This window comes from Pelophylax lessonae (genome assembly GCF_965119305.1).
Source record: "Pelophylax lessonae genome assembly, chromosome: 6".
Classification (NCBI taxonomy): domain Eukaryota; kingdom Metazoa; phylum Chordata; class Amphibia; order Anura; family Ranidae; genus Pelophylax; species Pelophylax lessonae.
Window position 1 is genome coordinate 69,764,428 of NC_138773.1, and position 20,680 is coordinate 69,785,107.

General features: G+C 42.9%; 1 protein-coding gene across 1 annotated transcript in view; it reads right to left on the reverse strand.

The window, feature by feature from the left end:
• Positions 1-3,204: 3,204 nt before the first annotated feature.
• LOC309559082 (glucagon receptor-like) overlaps positions 3,205-20,680 on the reverse strand; it is a 224,838-nt gene continuing 207,362 nt past the window's right edge. The window contains exons 12-14 of the mRNA XM_082262216.1: positions 11,645-11,783; positions 9,574-9,615; positions 3,205-3,325 (exon numbers count right to left, since the gene is read on the reverse strand). Coding sequence (XP_082118342.1) covers positions 3,260-3,325; positions 9,574-9,615; positions 11,645-11,783 — 247 coding nt within the window. The 3' untranslated portion in view covers positions 3,205-3,259. The remainder of the gene's footprint in view (positions 3,326-9,573; positions 9,616-11,644; positions 11,784-20,680) is intronic.

The following is a 20,680-nucleotide window of genomic DNA, read 5'->3' on the forward strand; positions in this document are numbered from 1 at the left end:
CTGTTTCCCTGTTGTAGATTTCCCTAATTTCCTGTCTGGCAAAAGGTTGGTAGCTAGAACAGCAAAGGCTCTTTCACACTTGCGGTGCCCTCTGAAGAGTGATGCATGCTCCTATTGCTTTTCATAGGTCATTTGACAGGCTTTGAGGGGGCATTCTGTCTTCTATTCCCTGCCAGATTTAACCCTGTAATGCCACAGTACTGTACTGCAATCCTGTGCACTGCATGGGGGTGTGGGGAAGCCCCAACGAGTTTAATTGGCATGTTTCACAGGTAGTGCTGCTGGACAAACTCTACACCCTGAATTAAACATGTCAAGAAAAAAGAAGAAATAAATGCTCCTGTGCTTGAGAGTTGCTGTGCAGCTAGATCTTTAAAAGCGTGATTCCTTTCTTTTAGCCACTATTTTGGCTGTGCTGCCACTGCCAACAGGTCAGGTAAACCCAAATAAGCTCTAGAAACAAAAAGAATACAGAGGGCGCACCAGCCTAGCACATTACCTTTTGTAACCATTTATTATAAAAATACATTATATACATCATATTCACAAACTAGATGAATAGTCCAGCATGATAAAAAGATATGTATAAGCCCACTAAAAGTCCACTGTGCATGATCTACTGGTTAAAAACAGTTGTGGGATGAAAATCTCCAAACTGATGCGTTTCAAGGGCGATCCTCTTCTGCAGGGCTTTGAAATGCGTTAGCTTTATTTGCAGATTTTCATCCCACAACTGTTTTTAACCAATAGATCATGCTGAGTTGACCTTTGGTAGACTTATCTTTTTATCACGCTTGACTATTCATCTCCTGAGGGAGTATGATATATGATGTCTTTATATAATAAATTGTTACAAAGGTAATGCGCTAGGCTGGTGTGCCCTCTGTGTTCTTTTTGTTCTTAAACATGTCACGTCCTGTACATAGCCCTGTTCAGCTGTATTTATCCAATTTTTTTTTTTTTTTAGTTCTGCCTGTTTGAAAGAGCCCAACGTGATAAGAACTCCAGATGTGATCTTTATTGTATAATTACTTTGGTCCAGCTTGACCTAATGTAATAATAGAGTACATATTCCCTTCCTGAGGGGGCCACTGGGGAAGCGGATGAGCACTGGAGCAGTCTGTGATTTTCCAGGTCCTTGGCTGAGTAGCTTCTTTCCTTTGCATACTGACCACGGGGGGGGGGGGGGCTTGCTCGGCATTGCTGCCATTCACAGAATGAGGTGCATTTTAAGATATCGGATATCACCACCCCTTCTCTACACATCATCCAAGGTATCCGAACACTATTTATTTAAAAAAAAATACAATAAAAAATGTAGGGCATTCTACAAATGGCAGCAATCCCCTGTGGTCAGTGTGCAGAGGGGAAGTTGCTTTAATTAACCACTTTACCACCGGAGGATTTTGCTGTCTTCCGTCCAGGCCACTTTTTGCGATTCGGCGCTGTGCAACTTCAACTGACAATTGCGTGGTCGTGTGACGCCGTACCCAAACGAAATTTACGTCCTTTTTTTTCCCACAAACAGCGCTTTCTTTTGGTGGTATTTGATCACCTGTGCGATTTTTACTTTTTGCGCTATAAACAAAAAAAGAGCGTTTATTTTGAAAAAATAACAATATTTTTAACATTTTTTTTAATATGAAATTCCCCCCAAAAAAGATGTAAAAACCAATTTTTTTAAAAAATTTTGGCCAATTTGTTTTCTGCTACCTATGTTTGGTAAAAAAAATCGCAATAAGCGTATTTTGATTGGTTTGCGCAAAGGTTATTGCGTTTACTAACAAAGGGAAAGAGTTCTGTCATTTTTGGTGTTTTTTTTTTTTAACGCGTAATGGCGGCGATCTGCGATTTTTTTTTTTTTTTTTTTTTTTGCGGGACTGCGACATTGCGGCGGACAGATCGGAACCCTGACTGATATTTTTGACACTTTTGGGGGTACCAGTGACATTACTGCAGTAATCAGTGCTATATATATGCACTGTTACTGTAAAAATGACACTGGCAGGGAAGGGGTTAACTTTATTGGAGAGGGAGGGGTTAATGTATGCCTGGTGCTTACTGACGTGTGGGGGGGGGGGAGGTGACTGAGTGAGTCATGGACAGATCGGATGTCCAGCTATGCTGAACAGTCCGATCTGTCACTCCCTGTCACTATGGAGATCCGCCCGCTGTGTTTATACACAGCGGGCGGATCTCCAGACTCGATCCCCGACGATCGGGTAAGAGCAGCGGCGATCGCCGCTGCTCCTCCCCTGGCCCGACTCCCGCTGTGAATGAAAACAGCGGGAGCGAGCCTCCGGCGGCGCGCAAGCGCCGCCCAAAAGGGGGAGTGTCTGATGACGTAGTACTACGTCGTCAGACGATAACGAGCCACTGTGAGCAGTCGTAAAGTGGTTAATTATTTTCACTTGCTAGCCACAAAGAATATAAATTGAGATTGTACCTTGTTAAAATAGTGCCATCATCACTATACTGCAGAAAATCTGAGTAGAGCTGTGGGAGGGGCTTAGGAGCTCCACAACTCTAGGTTTCCTGTAGAAAACTACAGGAGGGGGCGGAGACAAGACCAGTCACCCTGCACAAGGAGAGAGAGCAGTAGTGAGCTGTCTTTATTACAGGAAGCTCCTGCGGAGAGGGAAAGTGTCACACGGGATTACTGCACAGATCTGGAAGAAATACACAAAGCACACCAAGATTCAAGGAAGAATACACATGTTTAATATATTTGCTTATCCTGGAGATCATTTGAAGCCTGCTCCTTGTGAGTTTAGCATTTTTTCAGTTCACTGCAAAAAAATAACCCATTTTTGTGTAGAGAAATCAATCACAAAAATATTGGCACTGGACTGGCACACTTCAGATAAAAATTACAATTTGAAATTTAACATTCATGCCATCAAACCCTCTTCGACTCCGGCATGTTCCTTTGTCACGGCGTTGTCAACTGGCTTAAGTATTTCAGGTCTCCAAGTGAAGAGGAACAGCCATTTGGTTACGTTTTCTGTACAATTGGTTGAATAGCTTTGGAGATGTTGTGTTGATATTGTATTGGTAATCACTCGATGCCTCGCTCCCGCAGTCTAACTTACCTGAGTGCTTGCTTTTTAATACCCTGATGATCACCAATGTTTTGTGGCCTAAGAGCAGGAGCAGAATAGTCACTTTTGCCCAGTATCAATACTGGGACAGAGTTCTGTTAGGTCAGTTCCATGGTGACCGGTGCACATAAAGCGTCCAATATCATCATGATGGGTCATCAAAGGCACAAGGACGGCCTGTTTATTTTCCACATCTGCCATTTTTTTCCGATCTCATACCGAACCTAAAAAGGGTGAAAAATCAGACACGTTAATGTAGTTAAAAAAAAAAAAAAACTGTTTCGTTTCTTTGCTCAATCAAGACAAAATAATGGGTTATTTTGGAGAAAGAACCCCCCAATCAATGGCTGCTCTCTTTTTCCATGCTCTCCTACTGTACGTAAGAGCCCGCTACAAATACCTAGTGCTTCTCGATAGAGTAAGAGAGGCTTATAACCCCTGTCTTGGTTATTTTTTTTTGCCATCTGTGTCCCATTGATGAGATTTCCCTTCACTTCCCGTGTTGGCTATGGGACAGGAAGTGGAGAGGAAATCTCTTCAAAGTGAGGGAATCTCTCTTTGTTACTAAGATCACCAGAACTAGTGTCACCATTGGAAGATAAACCCTCTCTTGCTGATCCGAGGACAGACCAAAAATTTTTTTTTTTATACTTTTGATAATCACAGTAAACATGACAAAAATAAGAGGGGTGATTTTTTTCTAATGTAGACACCGACCGCAATAAAAGACCTGGCAGGTGTTCTAGATTTTTTCTTTATCCAAAACAAAAAAAAAAAAGTTTTACTTAAGGGCTCTTTCACACTGTCCGCCTGTCGGACGGACTCCGTTTATCTCAGCGGGGGATCGATCCGTTGATCCCCCGCTGAGCAGGAGGATGACAGCTGTTCACGCTGTTTGCGGAGACACAGCTGTCAGTTCCCCATACATCTCTATGGGGGGAACCGGATGGGAACAGACCGTCGGTATTTCAGAAATATGCATTGTGGCCACTAGATGGCCCTGAGGATCAAAGGAAATCAACACATTAAGCAAGATACCATCAGAGTTTATGATCGCTGCGTGAATGCTTGTGACATTCCTCCGTCAAATATTTTAGCATTAGACCATCATTTTGCACAGGATTAGGACTCAGCAATTCGATGGATGAACAGTGAGGCGGGGGAGTATCTTCTTTCGAGAGAACCTGTCACTTTGCTCTGTAAGGACAAAGTGACAGAACCTCTCATTTATTTTATAATGTTACAATTCTCCAGTTCTATCAACATACATTCTGCCCTTGTGAAAAACATGGATTATGGCTTCAGTCCAGTCACTGAACACGGACTGCCTAGGGTATAAAAAGCTACAATGTCCTACAAATGATTATTTAATAGTGTGTCTCTTGTAAAAGAAAAATTCAGTCTTGTATAATTAGGAATAATAAGGCCCCCCCCCCCCCAAAAAAAAAAAATTAACATTGGCGGTATCTTTTCAATGTAGATGACAAGGTCTCTCCCACCGTAAAGTTTTTTTTTTTTTTTTTTATCTTGAGTGAGGTGGCAACAGATAAGCATCCCACTTTGCCTAATGGTCTCTCAGCTGCTTGATGCACAATTTGCATCTCTTTAAGATTTAGAATAAATTACACTGGTATGCCATTCCATTTACCATTAATTTATATAACTGCAGCCTTTTATATTAACCTTCTCAGATTTAATTTCTTGTCCCAATTGCCTTTACTTAACAGATGCTTTAAAACAAGCCCCCACTGCCCTCTGTAGCAGCAGGCATTGTGTAGTAATTCATTCTGAAAGTTTACACCACATACTGTTTATAGTGGTAGTAAATCACCATAAAAATAAAAAAACAATGACCCACCCCCCCCCCCTTCAAGTTTACCCACTTGCCGATCGCGTACTGCGGCAAAGTGGCTCTATTGCATGAAATCACGTACCTGTACGCCATTTCGTGGGATAGCCTCTAGAGGGGGTGCACACACACCGCAAGAGAACCGTTTGCACGTTGATTGGACAGAGGGGGAGCCGATCAGCGGGTCCAGCAGACCTAATATCCGCCGGCCACCTGCATTCGTTCCTGAGAGAGGGAGAATGGCGGTTGATGTTCTGACGGGAGAAGATGGAGATCTTGTGTTTCTTCTAAGCAGGAACATGGATCACTTTCTTCCCCCAGTCAGAGCACCTCCCTCACACAGTTAGAATGCACTCCCAGGGAACACATTTTACCGCCCCTGATGTTAACTCCTTCCCTGCCAGTGTCATTAGTAAAGTGACAGTGCATCTTTTTTTAGCACCGATCATTGTATTGGTGTCACTGGTCCCCAAAAAAAGTGTCAAACGTGTCAGTTAGGTCCGCTGCAATGTTGCAGTCCTGCTATAAGTCGCTGATAACCACCATTACTAGTAAAAAAAAAAAAAAAATTCCATAAAAATATCACATAGTTTGTAGATGCTATAACTTTTGTGCAAACCAAGCAACAAACGCCTCTTGGGTTTTTTTTTTTTTACCAAGATTATGTAGCAGAATACATATTGGCCTAAATTGATGAAATTTGATTTTTTTACATTTTTTTTTTTTATTGGATGTGTTTTATAGCAGAAAGTAGAAAAAAAAAAATATATATATATATATATAATTGTCGCTTTTTTTTTTTTCTATAGTGCAAAAAATAAAAACCGCGGAGGTGATCAAATTCCACCAAAATAAAGCTCTATTTGTGTGAAAAAAGGACATTAATTTTATTTGGATACAGCGTCGCACGACCGTGCAATTGTCAGTTAAAGTAACAGTGCCGAATCACAAAAAAATTGCCTGGTCATTAAGGAGGTAAAACCTTCCGGGGCTGAAGTGGTTCAAAGAGAAGTATGGGTTTAATTTTTTTCCAGTATTATACTTACCTAGGTGAATGCAGCATTGATCCGATGCTGCATCTGTCCCCCAGAGCATCTACACTGAGAACTGAGCGATCAACCACCGCTAATTGCTCAATTCTCAAAGCTTTGTGAGCAGAGAGCTGCTGACTGTCATTCTGGCCATCTCAGGCTGAGCCAGGTGTTGGTCCAGGGATCTGGTGGATCCCGACTCCGTGGTTGTGATGACGCGATGCCTGGACTGTCTTTTGTGACGTCATCAGAGAATGGACTTCAGTTCGTTCTGCACTCATGTGACCCGTTTTAGTTGCTTTACATATGTTTCAAAACAAGCCCTCACTGTCTTCTGTAGCAGCAGGCATTGTGAAGTAATGCATTCTTAAATTTACAGAAAATACTGTTAACTTTCATTTTCAACAGCTAGGCTCTTTCTGCTCCCCTTACCCTGCTCCAACCAATCTCAACAGAAATCGGCTGCTCAATTGGCCCTGCTCCTCCCTCCCAGCAGTGACTCAGTAGGCATCTAACTTCTAATGTAAGGCGTTTAGTGTTTTTTTTTTTGCAGAAACACACTACAGTCCATTTAACATGGTTTCCTATGGGACACATTTACATCTATGCTCTTTTCAGCTGTTGAATTTTTGGAATGGGTCAGGGACTTTTTTAAATGCTTTTTTGGTTCATTAGACTTCAATGGAGAAGCTGCAGAAAAGCATGTAGTGTGTTTTTTTGCCGCAATTTTCGTTTTGAATTTTTTTAATCTGCCCAAGAGCAAATTGGCCAAAAAAAAAAAAAACAAAAGAATAAAAGAATGCAAAACACATCAAAAAATGCGGGGAAAAACGTGCAAAAATGCAAAAGCAATGCAGAAATGGATCAAAAGCAAATTCCATAGGTTGAACCAAGCCTAAAGAAAGAGCAGATGCCTAGGAAGAGTGGAGAGCAGACTCGAGGACTTCAGTGCATCTTTTGTGAACTTTGAGATTGAATTACTCCAGTGTCTGCAGCTACAGAGGTCAACGAGAGCTTGTCTTAAAGCTTATTTAATACATGTTAACTACCTGTCATCCGCGCTAAAGCCTATATACGGCTGCAGCGCGGACTTGAATTTTCGGAAGGCCGTTTTTAAACGGCCTCCCAGAAAGACTCTCCCCGCGCACTCCCGCGAGCGCGCATCGGGGAGAATCTGTGTCGGCCGTGTCCCTTGGACACAGCCGATCACAGATCGTGGTGAATGGCCAATCACAGCGGCCATTCACCACGTGATCAAGCCGTCCAATGAGAGATGATCTCATATGTAAAAACATGAGATCATCTCTCATCGCCGGCACTCCTTCCTCACACAGAGCCTGCAGTGTGAGGAAGGAGGGGGAGCCTCACAGCGCCGGGGACACACAGCAATGTAATCAGGGCACTGATCACCAGTGCCCTGATTACTAAAGGTAAAAAAAATACACAAATTTCCCCCCCATCAGTGCCCGCCATCCGTGCCCCCCATCAATGCCCACAATCAGTGCCCATAGTGCTGCCAGTCAGTGCCCATCAGTGCCTGCTCATCTAGGCACTGATGAGCACTGACTGGCAGCACTATGGGCACTGAGTGTGGGCACTGATGGTGCTGCTCATCAGTGTCCATCAGTGCCATCCGCCAGTGCCCATCAGTGCCGCCTCTCAATGCCGCCTATCAGTGCGGCATATTAGTACCTCCTCATAAGTGCCACCTCATCAGTGCCCATCAGTGCAGCCTATCAGTGCCGCCTCATCAGCGCACATCAGTGAAGGAGAAAAATTTATTTTCAAAATTTACTCGCAGAAAATAAGAAAAACTTTTTTTTTTTTCAAAATTTTCTGTCTTTATTCTTTTTTTTTGTAAAAAATAAAAAACCCAGAGATGATTAAATACCACCAAAAGAAAGCTCTATTTGTGTGAAAAAAATGATAACAATTTCATATGGGTACAGTTTAGCATGACCGCGCAATTGTCAGTCAAAGTGTGACAGCACTGCTTTAGTGTTAAATAAATTAACAACAGGTGCACTAGATGGGCAACAATGAGACAATCTCCAAAACGGAAATGGATTTATAGGTGGAGGCCACTGACTTTTGTTTTTTCCCTACTCATCTTCTCTGACTGTTTTTCACTAGTTTTGCATTTGGCTAGGGTCAGTGTCACTACTGGTAACATGAGGCGATACCTGAACTCTATAGAGGTTGCACAGGCAGTCCAACTCCTCCAGGATGGCACATCAATACGTGCCATTGCCAGAAGGGTTGCCACGTCTCCCGACACGGAGAAGATTCCAGGAGACCGGTAGTTACTCTAGGAGAGCTGGACAGTGCCGTAGAAGGTCCTTAACTATCAGCAGGACCAGTATCTGCTCCTTTGTGCAAGGAGGAACAGGATGAGCACTGCCAGAGCCCTACAAAATGACCTGCAGCAGGCCACTGGTGTGAATGTCTCTAACCAATCAGAAACCGACCTCATGAGAGTGGCCTGAGGTCCTCTAGTGGGCCCTGTGCTCACTGCCCAGCACCGTAGAGCTCAGTTGGCATTTGCCATCGAACACCAAAATTGGCAGATCCGCCACTGGCGCCCTGTACTTTTCACAGATGAGAGCAGGTTCACTCTGAGCACATGTGACAGATGTGAAAGGGTCTGGAGAAGCTGTGGAGAAAGTTATGCTGCCTGTAACATTGTTCAGCATGACTGGTTTGGTGGTGGGTCAGGGATGGTCTGGGGAGGCATATTAATGGAGGGACGCACAGACCTCTACAGGTTAGACAATGGTACCCTGACTGCCATTAGGTATCAGGACGTCAGACGCTACGCTGGTGCAGTGGGTCCTGGGTTCCTCCTGGTGCACGACAATACCTGGCTCCATGTGGTGAGAGTATGCAGCCAGTTCCTGGAGGATGAAGGAATTGATACCATTGAATGTCCCCCACGCTTGCCTGGCCTAAATCCAATAGAACACATCTGGGACACCTCTTGGACATTATGTTTCGGTCAATCCGACACGCCAGATTGCACCTCAGTCTGTTCAGGAGCTCAGTGATGTCCTGTTCCAGATCTGGGAGGAAATACCCCAGGACACCATCCGTTGTCCCATTAGAAGCATGCCCCGATGTTGTCAGGCATGCATACAAGCACGCAGGGTCCATACAAAGTACTAAGTAACATTTTGAGTTGCTGTTATTAAATTTCAGAAAAATGGATTAGCCTGCTGCATAATTTTTTCACTTTGATTTTTGGGGTGTCTGATTCAGCCCTCTGTAGGTTGATAATTTTCATTTCCATCAAATGATGTGGCATCCTTTCCTTCCTAACATATTACCCAGTTTATATCTTTATAGATATCCAGCATTCGATTTTCCCCCATTGAGATCTGATGTGTTTTCAAACTGTTCCTTTAATTTTTTGTGAGCAGTGTATTTTTATCCAGTCAACAGTCCTTAATGAGTGTTGGTAGATTTAAAAGGCTTTAACATGTAGTCCGCTTCATTAAAATATCTGAAGAGAATTAGCTTGTTGTTGCTCATAGCATCCAGGTACATAGATGCTGCTCTAGCTGTGAATAACTAACAGCTGCTTTCTTTCACTCACCTCTTTATTGGCAAAGCAGTACAGCACCGAGACCAGAAAACCCTGTAAGAGAGTGAAAGTGAATAGAAGGTTGTAATTTTAACTACATAATCATGTTGGCTAATATAGAATCATCCCCCTGCTCGTGTACTCGAGTATCCTCAATGCATAAAACTGAGGAAAATGCAGGTTGTATTATTATAATGCAGGATTTATATAGCGCCAACGGTTTGTTCAGTGGTTTACAACATAAAGGGAGACCGTATAGTTACAATGTGTTTCAATACAGAAGGATAGGAGGGCCCAACTCATGGAGTTTATAATATAAACGGAGGGGGAAGTGTTCTAAAGAAAATAGCTGTGGGGAATGATCTGATAGAGGTGGCTGAAGTGCAGTTTTTAGAGGAAGTTGCGGTAGGCTTCCCTGAATAAATACATTTTCAGGGATTGCCTAAAGGCCGACAGGATAGGAGTTAGCCAGACATACTGGTCTAGGGAGTACCGGAGGATGGGAGAGGTTCTGGAGACTAGCATGGGAGGACATAACGTGGGAGCTAGAGAGCAAGTGGTCTTAGGAGCGGGGTGGACAATTTGGGCAAATTATTATGTTGTGGATGGTTTTGTATGTTATGCTGGCGGAACCCAGTGAAGGGATTGGCAGAGAGGGGCAGCAGTCAAAGACCAGTTAGTAAGGTGTAGGAGTCTAACCGCAGAATTCATGATAGACTAGAGGGGAGATAGCCTGTGTAAATATAGGCCAGTGAGAGGGGAATTGCAGTAGTCCTGCTGGAAGATAACCAGGGTGTGAATAAGTTGTTTTGTGGTATTGTTCATTAAAAAAAGGGGAATCCTGGAAATGTGATGAAGGTTTAGACTGTGAATGGATGTGGGGACTGAAGAAGAGGTTAAAGTCTAGGATTACACCTAGCATACTGGCATCTGTGGAGGGACCAACAGCTGTACTATTAATCTCAATGGTAAAGTCATGAGGCGGGGGATGGGGTTGGGTTCGGATGAAATATTACAAGCTTAGTGCCAGACAGATTGAGTTTGAGGAAATGGTGTGACATCCATACTAATATGTCACTAAATTTGTGATTCATGAGGAGATCGAGGGAGTGAGGCAGGTAGTAGAGAGATGGATCTGAATGTCATTGGCTTAGAGGTGTTAATGGAAGCCATGGGAGGTTATCACCTTTTCCCAGGGAAAAGGTGTAGAGATAAAATAAAATGAACCCAAGGACAAAGCCTTGGTGTACCCCAACAGAGGGAGAGGAGTGGGGAAGATAGAGTTGTAGGTGACACTGAAGATACGATGAGAAAGGCAGCAGGAGAACCAGGAAAGAGCAATGGGAAGCCAAGGGAGTAGACTCTGAGAAGGAGCAGGTGGTCAACTGTATCAAAGGCAGCAGAAGGGTCTAAGAGTATGAGAATGGCCATTGGTTTTAGCCTTTAGCAGGTCATTAGTGAGTTTTAGTAGAGCAGCTTTAGTGAAATGTTGTGGGAGGAAGCTAGAATGTAGGGGGTCAAAAAGGTTACTATCTGTGAGATAGCAACTCATAGAGTTGTGGACAAGGTGTTCAAGAAGTTTGGAGTCAAGCAGGAGCAGAGAAATGGGTCTGATGTTGTTCAAACAGGGGGGGCTCAGTGAGGTGTAACTAGTACATGTTTTATAAGGGGGGTGCCCATGGAGAGGGAGAGATTGAAGATGTGGATTCGAGAGTGTACAATAAGCAGGAAGGAGGCCGAAGTGGTTGTGAGGGGACAGGGGACAAGGTGGGCCTCAAAGGAGGAAAGCAGTGTGGTGTTGGTTGGAGGAGAAACACAGTTTGGTAAGAAGCCATGTGTATCAGGACAATACAACATTATGACCACTAAGTGGAGCTGATGATCATAGTAAATAAATATTTATTTACTATGAGCTCCATCTAGTGGCTGTAAAATAGCCTAGTAACCTTTAATTTTGCCGGAAATCCCTCAGAACGAATGTACATGACAGGACAAATAGCTCTGTAATATATTTTTTTTAAATTGTATAGAAATGCACTCCTTAGTATAATGAATCCACATTTTTACTTGTTTCTAAGCTCACCTGGAAAGAGCTGAAGAAGAGGTTGAAGAAGACTTTGACATATCGCAGAACTCCAGATGTTTGCTCATCTGTGGCAAAGATGAACACAACTTCATGAATCCCAAAAAGAGGAATTAGTGTCAGTGTGGCTTTGGCCAATCTGTGGAAGAGAGACTGAATTCATTATAAATTGTGAATGGGAATAGGTTTTGCAGTATTTACAGTATATCTAAAGGATCAATCCACCCAACAGTGATGCTGAATTAGTAGATATGTTGGCACTGGCTTTATGGGGGGCTCTAGATTGTCATAATGAATAAGTTCAGTGATAGATGGCAAATTAAAGAGCTGTAAATCTTACTTACCGAGCAAGAAATTTTTTAAAAATGCTTCATCTCACCTTTCTCTAGACCAGGGGGGAATTAAAATTCACGGAGGTCCGATGAGTAAAGCTTTCTTCTAGCCCAGTTCCAAATCGCATGTTTGTGTGATCCTTCACAGCCTCCCTCCTCTTATATTACAATCCAGTTCTTTTATCATTGTCCTCAGTCCCCCTACATATTACAATCCCCCCCTTTAGATTAGAGTCCCCCACTACATGTCAGTTTCCCTTTCACAATGGTGTTCTCTGCTCCTCTTTGCCCCTTCATATCACCCTCACAAAAGTGTCCTCTGCTCCCCTTCTCACTTATGAACCCCACATTGGTGTCTTCTGCCCCCTTAACATCACCCATCCTACAGTGATGTCCCCTGCCCCCTTAACATCACCCCCCAACACAGTGGTGTCCTCTGTCCCCATTCACATCATCCCCCATCTTGGGGTGTCCTCTGCCCCCTTTATATCGCCCATCACAGCAGTGTCCTCTTATCAACCCCCTTTCATATCGACTCCCTACACCCCACAGTAGTGTCCTCTGCCCCCTTCACATTACCCCCCCACCCCACAGTGGTGTCTTCTGCCCTCTTCACAAGATCCCCCCCACAGTGGTGTCCTCTCCCCCCTTCACATCACCCCCCAGTGGTGTCCCCTGTTCCTCTTCACATCACCCCCAACAATGGGGTCCTCTGCCCCTATTCACACTGCCCCCACAGTGGTATCCTTTGCCCTCTTTGACATCACCCCCCCCCACACACACACACACACACACACCTACACCTGTGTCCTGTGCTCCCCTTCATATGACCTCTCCCACACACACAGCAGTGTCCTCTGTCCCCTTCCACGTTAATTTTCCTGCCCTGGAGGGGTGTCCTTCTCTCTCCTTTAACATCACGTCCGCGCAGTCATGTCCTTTGCCCCTTCATATTCTGGTGAAGAACCGGCTTTTAAATGGCTTGACTGTGGTGGTCCGGATCGCACAGTGACTTGGTCCAGATCCAGACCACGATCTACCATTTAGTGATACCTGCTCCAGAACAATGGTGGTTATCTTTTTTGATATGGGGAGAGGGGTCTCAAATTTAGTGACTATTCATTTTAAGAGACAGCATACACAAAACAGTATATAGTCAAAGACTCCTGTCATTATACAAGAGATGGTCAGGGATTGCTGGCATAATACAAGGGATGGACACAGACAGTGGATCTGATACAACAGATGGACAGAAACTATGGATATGATACAAGAGATGGTCAGAGACTGCGGACATGATAGAAGAGATGGTCAGAGACTGTAGACATAATACAAGGGATGGTCACAGACTGCAGACATAATACAAGGGATGGTCACAGACTGCAGACATAATACAAGGGATGGTCACAGACTGTGGACATGATAGAAGAGATGGCCACAGACTGCAGACATAATATAAGGGATGTTCGCAGACTACGTATATGATACAAGAGATGGTCTGAGACTACGGATATGATAAAAGAGATGGTCTGAGACTACAGATATGATACAAGAGATGGTCAGAGACTGCAGACATAATACAAGGGATGGTCTGCAGACTGCAGACATGATATAAGAGATGGTCAGAGACTGCAAATATGATACAAGAGATGGTCAGAGACTACAAATATGATACAAGAGATGGTCAGAGACTGTGGATATGTTGCAGGAGACTGTCCGAGACTGTCGACAATCCCCACTCTAGGAATTGATGGGGACTGTGGAGAAGCTTCCACTGTGGAGACTCTCATAGATTTCAGGAGTTAGGACTGCAGGTAATACAGGGTGCCGTAAAGTGGCCCTGCAGCTTACACATGCATTTGCAAATGTGTGCTAACTAAACCCCTGTTTTTAACGCATACTGTTGGACAGGTTAATTCGATTGGCTAGCAAACTGGTTGGTGAATTGAGCTGGGAATTTGTTATTTTTGTTTTACATGCGTTGCCCTTCCATGTGCTCTTTACTATGAAGCCCAGTTATAGGTGGGGCAGGGGCCATTTTGTTTGTTGTGATGTATACTGGTGAGTGGACACACTGGATGCCTTTGCTGCCACTGTGCTATGAGCTCTCAATCTGTCACCCCCTCTCTCTACCCCCTCTTTCTCTCTGTCACCCCCCTCTCTCGCTGTAACTCCCCCTCTCTCTCTTTCTGTCACCCCCTATCTCTGTCAATACCCTCTCTCTGTCACCCCCACTCTTTGTCACCCCCCCCTCTCTCTCTCTGTCACCCCCCTCTCTCTCTCTGTTGCCCCCCTCTCTCTCTCTCTGTCGCCCCCTCTCTCTCTCTGTCACACCCTCTCTCTCGCTGTCACCCCCCCTCTCTCTGTCACCCCCTCTCTCTCTCTGTCACCCCCTCTTTCTCTCTGTCACCCCCTCTGTCACCCCCCCTCTCTCTCTCTCACCTCCTCTCTCTCTGTCACCCCCCTTTCTCTCTCTCTCTCTCTTTCTCTCTCTCTGTCACCCCCTCTCTCTCTGTCTGTCAAACCCCCCTCTCTCTCTTTCAAACCCCCTCCGCTCTCTCTCTCTCTCTCTCTCTCTCTGTCAAACCCCCCTCTCTCTCTCTCTCTATCTGTAAACCCCCCCCCCCCCTCTCTCTCTTTAGTGGGGGGCAAGGCGCCGATACAGCTCCTCGCCAAGGGCACTGGAGACCCTAGGTATGCCTCTGGTCACACTGCTTTCTACTTCTATCAGCACACTTTTTTTTTTTCAGTGCATTAACTTATTGGTTGTTTACTTTCCCCTCCCACTGAGCCTGGCTGTACTGGGATTGCAAGCTGCTGATACCAGATCAAATGCAACTACATTAATAAGTTAATTACATTAACTTGTGTCTTTTTTGTCTACCTGGAATTCAGTTTTAATTTTTGTACCTTTGTATGCAGATAGAATGCAGCCTAATGCAGGAGTAAAGCCTGCCCTACATGGTTCCACAATCAAGCTGTGGGTGGCACTGTTACCACGGCTCAGCAAAAATCAATTTTTATATTAATTTGTCTCGTGGAAAATTGTTGACCAACTAGAAGCAGAAAGCCTAGTTAGAAAATATCATAAGAGAAGCAAGTAGGCAACACTTTATTAAGGTTTTAGGGACTCTTTTACACCAGTGTACAAAGGGCGGTAGAAATAGGCATTTGAACTGCAGTTTTACAGCCCCCTGACAGCCCAGCTAAATTATACCATTGCAAATGGACAAGGCTGTACACATTTAGCGGCCGTGATTATTTATTTTGCAGCCACAGCCATTTCAACCTGGCATGCAGGCATTGCTTGTCAAATGCCCCCATTAAGGTCAATGGGAATGCACTGCGAGCCAAACGTGTGACTTGTAGTTGCGGTCGATTATCCTAATACAAAATCCCCCATGGGATTTAAAAAAAGAAAAGAGACATTCAGGAGGCAGCAGCATTGCCTCTTCAGCACCTGTAAGCCGCTGCTCTACTGAAAAGCGATTTGCTGCAGATTACTTTTCAGAAGGTGTTTGACACTGCTGTCCATGTCAAAGAGCCTTTACAGGAATGTCTTAATTTAGCAGCTTAGTGATATTAATTAGATTGACATTACCATACCAACTAAGACATCAATAATGCATAAACCAACAAAGATCATTTTTTCTCAGACTTTTCTGTCCATCTTAGCCAAACGCAAACAATAAAATTGTAAGTAGGATTTATCTATGTCATTGATATTTATTGTGAGATACCAGTGTGGCAATTTATGTTTTGGTTATTTTATTTTGTTGATGTAATAGATTTATTATCTCTTATATCAGACAAAGATAGCCTTAGTGGGTGTGATTTAATCATACAGGAGGCCTCCAATCCTGATTAACAGATAAAAAAAGATTTATTATCTCTTTTTTTTTCCTGAAGAAGCAGATTTAAATCCAAATTTGTCTCTAAATATTTTTTTGGGTCAAGCTGGCCCAAACAAACAATTTTTGTTACTAATTGTTTTTTCCGCTGTCAGCACTGTATAAACTTTATGTAGCATTAATAGACATGTGTTGTATGTTTCATTCCAAATTGAAATTTGGACAATTTTTTTGTCATTCGGAAATTCAGATGTTTTCTAATCGAATTTAAATAGTTTTCAAATCAAATTTGAATTTCTAAAGAAAATAAAATAGAATAGAAAATAAAAGAATAGATTAAAACAGAACAAAATAGAATAGCAAATAAAAGAACAGACTAAACTAAAGTAGAATAAACAACAGAATAAAATAGAAAGAATATAACTATCTTCTCAAATTCAAATTTCAAATAGAATACATTTTAATTCAAATACAATAGATAAGAATAGAATAGAATGGAATAAAATAGAAAGAATATAACCTTCTTCCAAAATTCGAGTTTCCAATAGAATAAATTCAAATTTGAATAGAATAGAAAAGAATAGAATAGAATTTAAAAAAAAAACAATAGAATAGACAGAATATAACCATTTCCCAAACTTTGAATATAACGAATTTTAAATAGAATAGAAAAGAATAGATTAGACTAGAATAAAAAATAAAATAATAGAATTTTAAGAGGGGGGGGGGAGTCTGACACCCCAATAAATATAATAAATATAGTTATAAAACCATGACACGAATCATTAACGATACAAATATATAAAAATTAAAGTGCAATGGAATGCCAGTGTTGGTGATATAAAAAGAGTGGCTAATATAAATATAAAGTGCTAAAGTGAACAAAGTGTGTCTGGCTAGGATAAAAGAAAACCAGACTTGAATAAATATAAATCTGTAAAATTAATAATCTAATAATATATATGTATATCAATTTATAAAAATATATAGAAGGTGACTCGGTGGACGATTATAAATACGAAGTGATACAATGTGATTAAAAAATTATATTGAATAAAGTATTAAATAAATAATATAACCCCTTATTAACCCCCTTTCTTATCGACTCCCTACACCCCACAGTAGTGTCCTCTGCCTCCTTCACATTATCCCCCACTCCACAGTGGTGTCTTCTGCCCTCTTCACATCATCCCCCCCATAGTGGTGTCCTCCCCCCCTTCACATCACTCCCCCCCCCCCCCAGTGGTGTCCCTTGTTCCTCTTCACATCACCCCTAACAATGGGGTCCTCTGCCCTCATTCACATCACCCCCCCCCCACAGTGATGTCTCTGCCCCCATTCACACCGCCCCCCACAGTGGTATCCTTTGCCCTCTTTGACATCACACACACACACACCTGTGCCCTGTGCCCTCCTTCATATGACCTCTCCCACGCACACAGCAATGTCCTCTGTCCCCCTTCACATTAAGTTTCCTGCCCTGGAGGGGTGTCCTTCTCTCTCCTTTCACATCACGTCCGCTCAGTCATGTCCTTTGCCCCTTCATATTCTGGTGAAGAACCGGCTTTTAAATGGCTTGACCGTGGTTGTCCGGATGGCACAGTGACTTGGTCCAGATCCAGACCACGATCTACCATTTAGTGATGCCTGCTCCAGACCAATGGGGGTTATCTTTCTTGATATGGGGAGAGGGGTCTCAAATTTAGTGACTATTCATTATCAGAGACAGCAGACACAGAACAGTATATAGTCAAAGACTCCGGTCATTATACAAGAGATGGTCAGGGATTGCTGGCATAATAAAAGGGATGGACACAGACAGTGGATCTGATACAACAGATGGACAGAAACTATGGATATGATACAAGAGATGGTCAGAGACTGCAGACATAATACAAGGGATGGTCACAAACTGCGGACATGATAGAAGAGATGGTCAGAGACTGTAGACATAATACAAGGGATGGTCACAGACTGCAGACATAATATAAGGGATGGTCACAGACTGCAGACATAATACAAGGGATGGTCACAGACTGTGGACATGATAGAAGAGATGGCCACAGACTGCAGACATAATATAAGGAATGTTCGCAGACTATGTATGTGATACAAGAGATGGTCTGAGACTACGGATATGATAAAAGAGATGGTCTGAGACTACAGATATGATACAAGAGATGGTCAGAGACTGCAGACATAATACAAGGGATGGTCTGCAGACATGATATAAGAGATGGTCAGAGACTGCAAATATGATACAAGAGATGGTCAGAGACTACAAATATGATACAAGAGATGGTCAGAGACTGTGGATATGTTGCAGGAGACTGTCCGAGACTGTCGACAATCCCCACTCTAGGAATTGATGGGGACTGTGGAGAAGCTTCCACTGTGGAGACTCTCATAGATTTCAGGAGTTAGGACTGCAGGTAATACAGGGTGCCGTAAAGTGGCCCTGCAGCTTACACATGCATTTGCAAATGTGTGCTAACTAAACCCCTGTTTTTAACGCATACTGTTGGACAGGTTAATTCGATTGGCTAGCAAACTGGTTGGTGAATTGAGCTGGGAATTTGTTATTTTTGTTTTACATGCATTGCCTTTCCATGTGCTCTTTACTATGAAGCCCAGTTATAGGTGGGGCAGGGGCCATTTTGTTTGTTGTGATGTATACTGGTGAGTGGATACACTGGATGCCTTTGCTGCCACTGTGCTATGAGCTCTCAATCTGTCACCCCCTCTCTCTACCCCCTCTTTCTCTCTGTCACCCCCCTCTCTCGCTGTAACTCCCCCTCTCTCTCTTTCTGTCACCCCCTATCTCTGTCACTACCCTCTCTCTGTCACCCCCACTCTTTGTCACCCCCCTCTCTCTCTCTCTGTTGCCCCCCCTCTCTCTCTCTCTCTGTCGCCCCCTCTCTCTCTCTGTCACACCCTCTCTCTCTCTCTCACCCCCCCCCCTCTCTCTCTGTCACCCCCTCTCTCTCTCTGTCACCCCCTCTTTCTCTCTGTCACCCCCTCTCTCTCTCTCTCTCTCTCTCTCTCTCACCTCCTCTCTCTCTGTCACCCCCCTTTCTCTCTCTCTCTCTCTCACCCCCTCTCTCTCTGTCTGTCAAACCCCCCTCTCTCTCTGTCAAACCCCCTCCTCTCTCTCTCTCTCTCTCTCTGTCAAACCCCCCTCTCTCTCTCTCTATCTGTAAACCCCCCCCCTCTCTCTCTTTAGTGGGGGGCAAGGCGCCGATACAGCTCCTCGCCAAGGGCACTGGAGACCCTAGGTATGCCTCTGGTCACACTGCTTTCTACTTCTATCAGCACACTTTTTTTTTTCAGTGCATTAACTTATTGGTTGTTTACTTTCCCCTCCCACTGAGCCTGGCTGTACTGGGATTGCAAGCTGCTGATACCAGATCAAATGCAACTACATTAATAAGTTAATTACATTAACTTGTGTCTTTTTTGTCTACCTGGAATTCAGTTTTAATTTTTGTACCTTTGTATGCAGATAGAATGCAGCCTAATGCAGGAGTAAAGCCTGCCCTACATGGTTCCACAATCAAGCTGTGGGTGGCACTGTTACCACGGCTCAGCAAAAATCAATTTTTATATTAATTTGTCTCGTGGAAAATTGTTGACCAACTAGAAGCAGAAAGCCTAGTTAGAAAATATCATAAGAGAAGCAAGTAGGCAACACTTTATTAAGGTTTTAGGGACTCTTTTACACCAGTGTACAAAGGGCGGTAGAAATAGGCATTTGAACTGCAGTTTTACAGCCCCCTGACAGCCCAGCTAAATTATACCATTGCAAATGGACAAGGCTGTACACATTCAGCGGCCGTGATGCTTTATTTTACAGCCACAGCCATTTCAACCTGGCATGCAGGCATTGCTTGTCAAATCCCCCCATTAAGGTCAATGGGAATGCACTGCGAGCCAAACGTGCGACTTGTAGTTGCGGTCAATTATCCTAATACAAAATCCCCCATGGGATTTAAAAAAAGAAAAGAGACATTCAGGAGGCAGCAGCATTGCCTCTTCAGCACCTGTAAGCCGCTGCTCTACTGAAAAGCGATTTGCTGCAGATTACTTTTCAGAAGGTGTTTGACACTGCTGTCCATGTCAAAGAGCCTTTACAGGAATGTCTTAATTTAGCAGCTTAGTGATATTAATTAGATTGACATTACCATACCAACTAAGACATCAATAATGCATAAACCAACAAAGATCATTTTTTCTCAGACTTTTCTGTCCATCTTAGCCAAACGCAAACAATAAAATTGTAAGTAGGATTTATCTATGTCATTGATATTTATTGTGAGATACCAGTGTGGCAATTTATGTTTTGGTTATTTTATTTTGTTGATGTAATAGATTTATTATCTCTTATATCAGACAAAGATAGCCTTAGTGGGTGTGATTTGATCATACAGGAGGCCTCCAATCCTGATTAACAGATAAAAAAAGATTTATTATCTCTTTTTTTTTCCTGAAGAAGCAGATTTAAATCCAAATTTGTCTCTAAATATTTTTTTGGGTCAAGCTGGCCCAAACAAACAATTTTTGTTACTAATTGTTTTTTCCGCTGTCAGTACTGTATAAACTTTATGTAGCATTAATAGACATGTGTTGTATGTTTCATTCCAAATTGAAATTTGGACAATTTTTTTGTCATTCGGAAATTCAGATGTTTTCTAATCGAATTTAAATAGTTTTCAAATCAAATTTGAATTTCTAAAGAAAATAAAATAGAATAGAAAATAAAAGAATAGATTAAAACAGAACAAAATAGAATAGCAAATAAAAGAACAGACTAAACTAAAGTAGAATAAACAACAGAATAAAATAGAAAGAATATA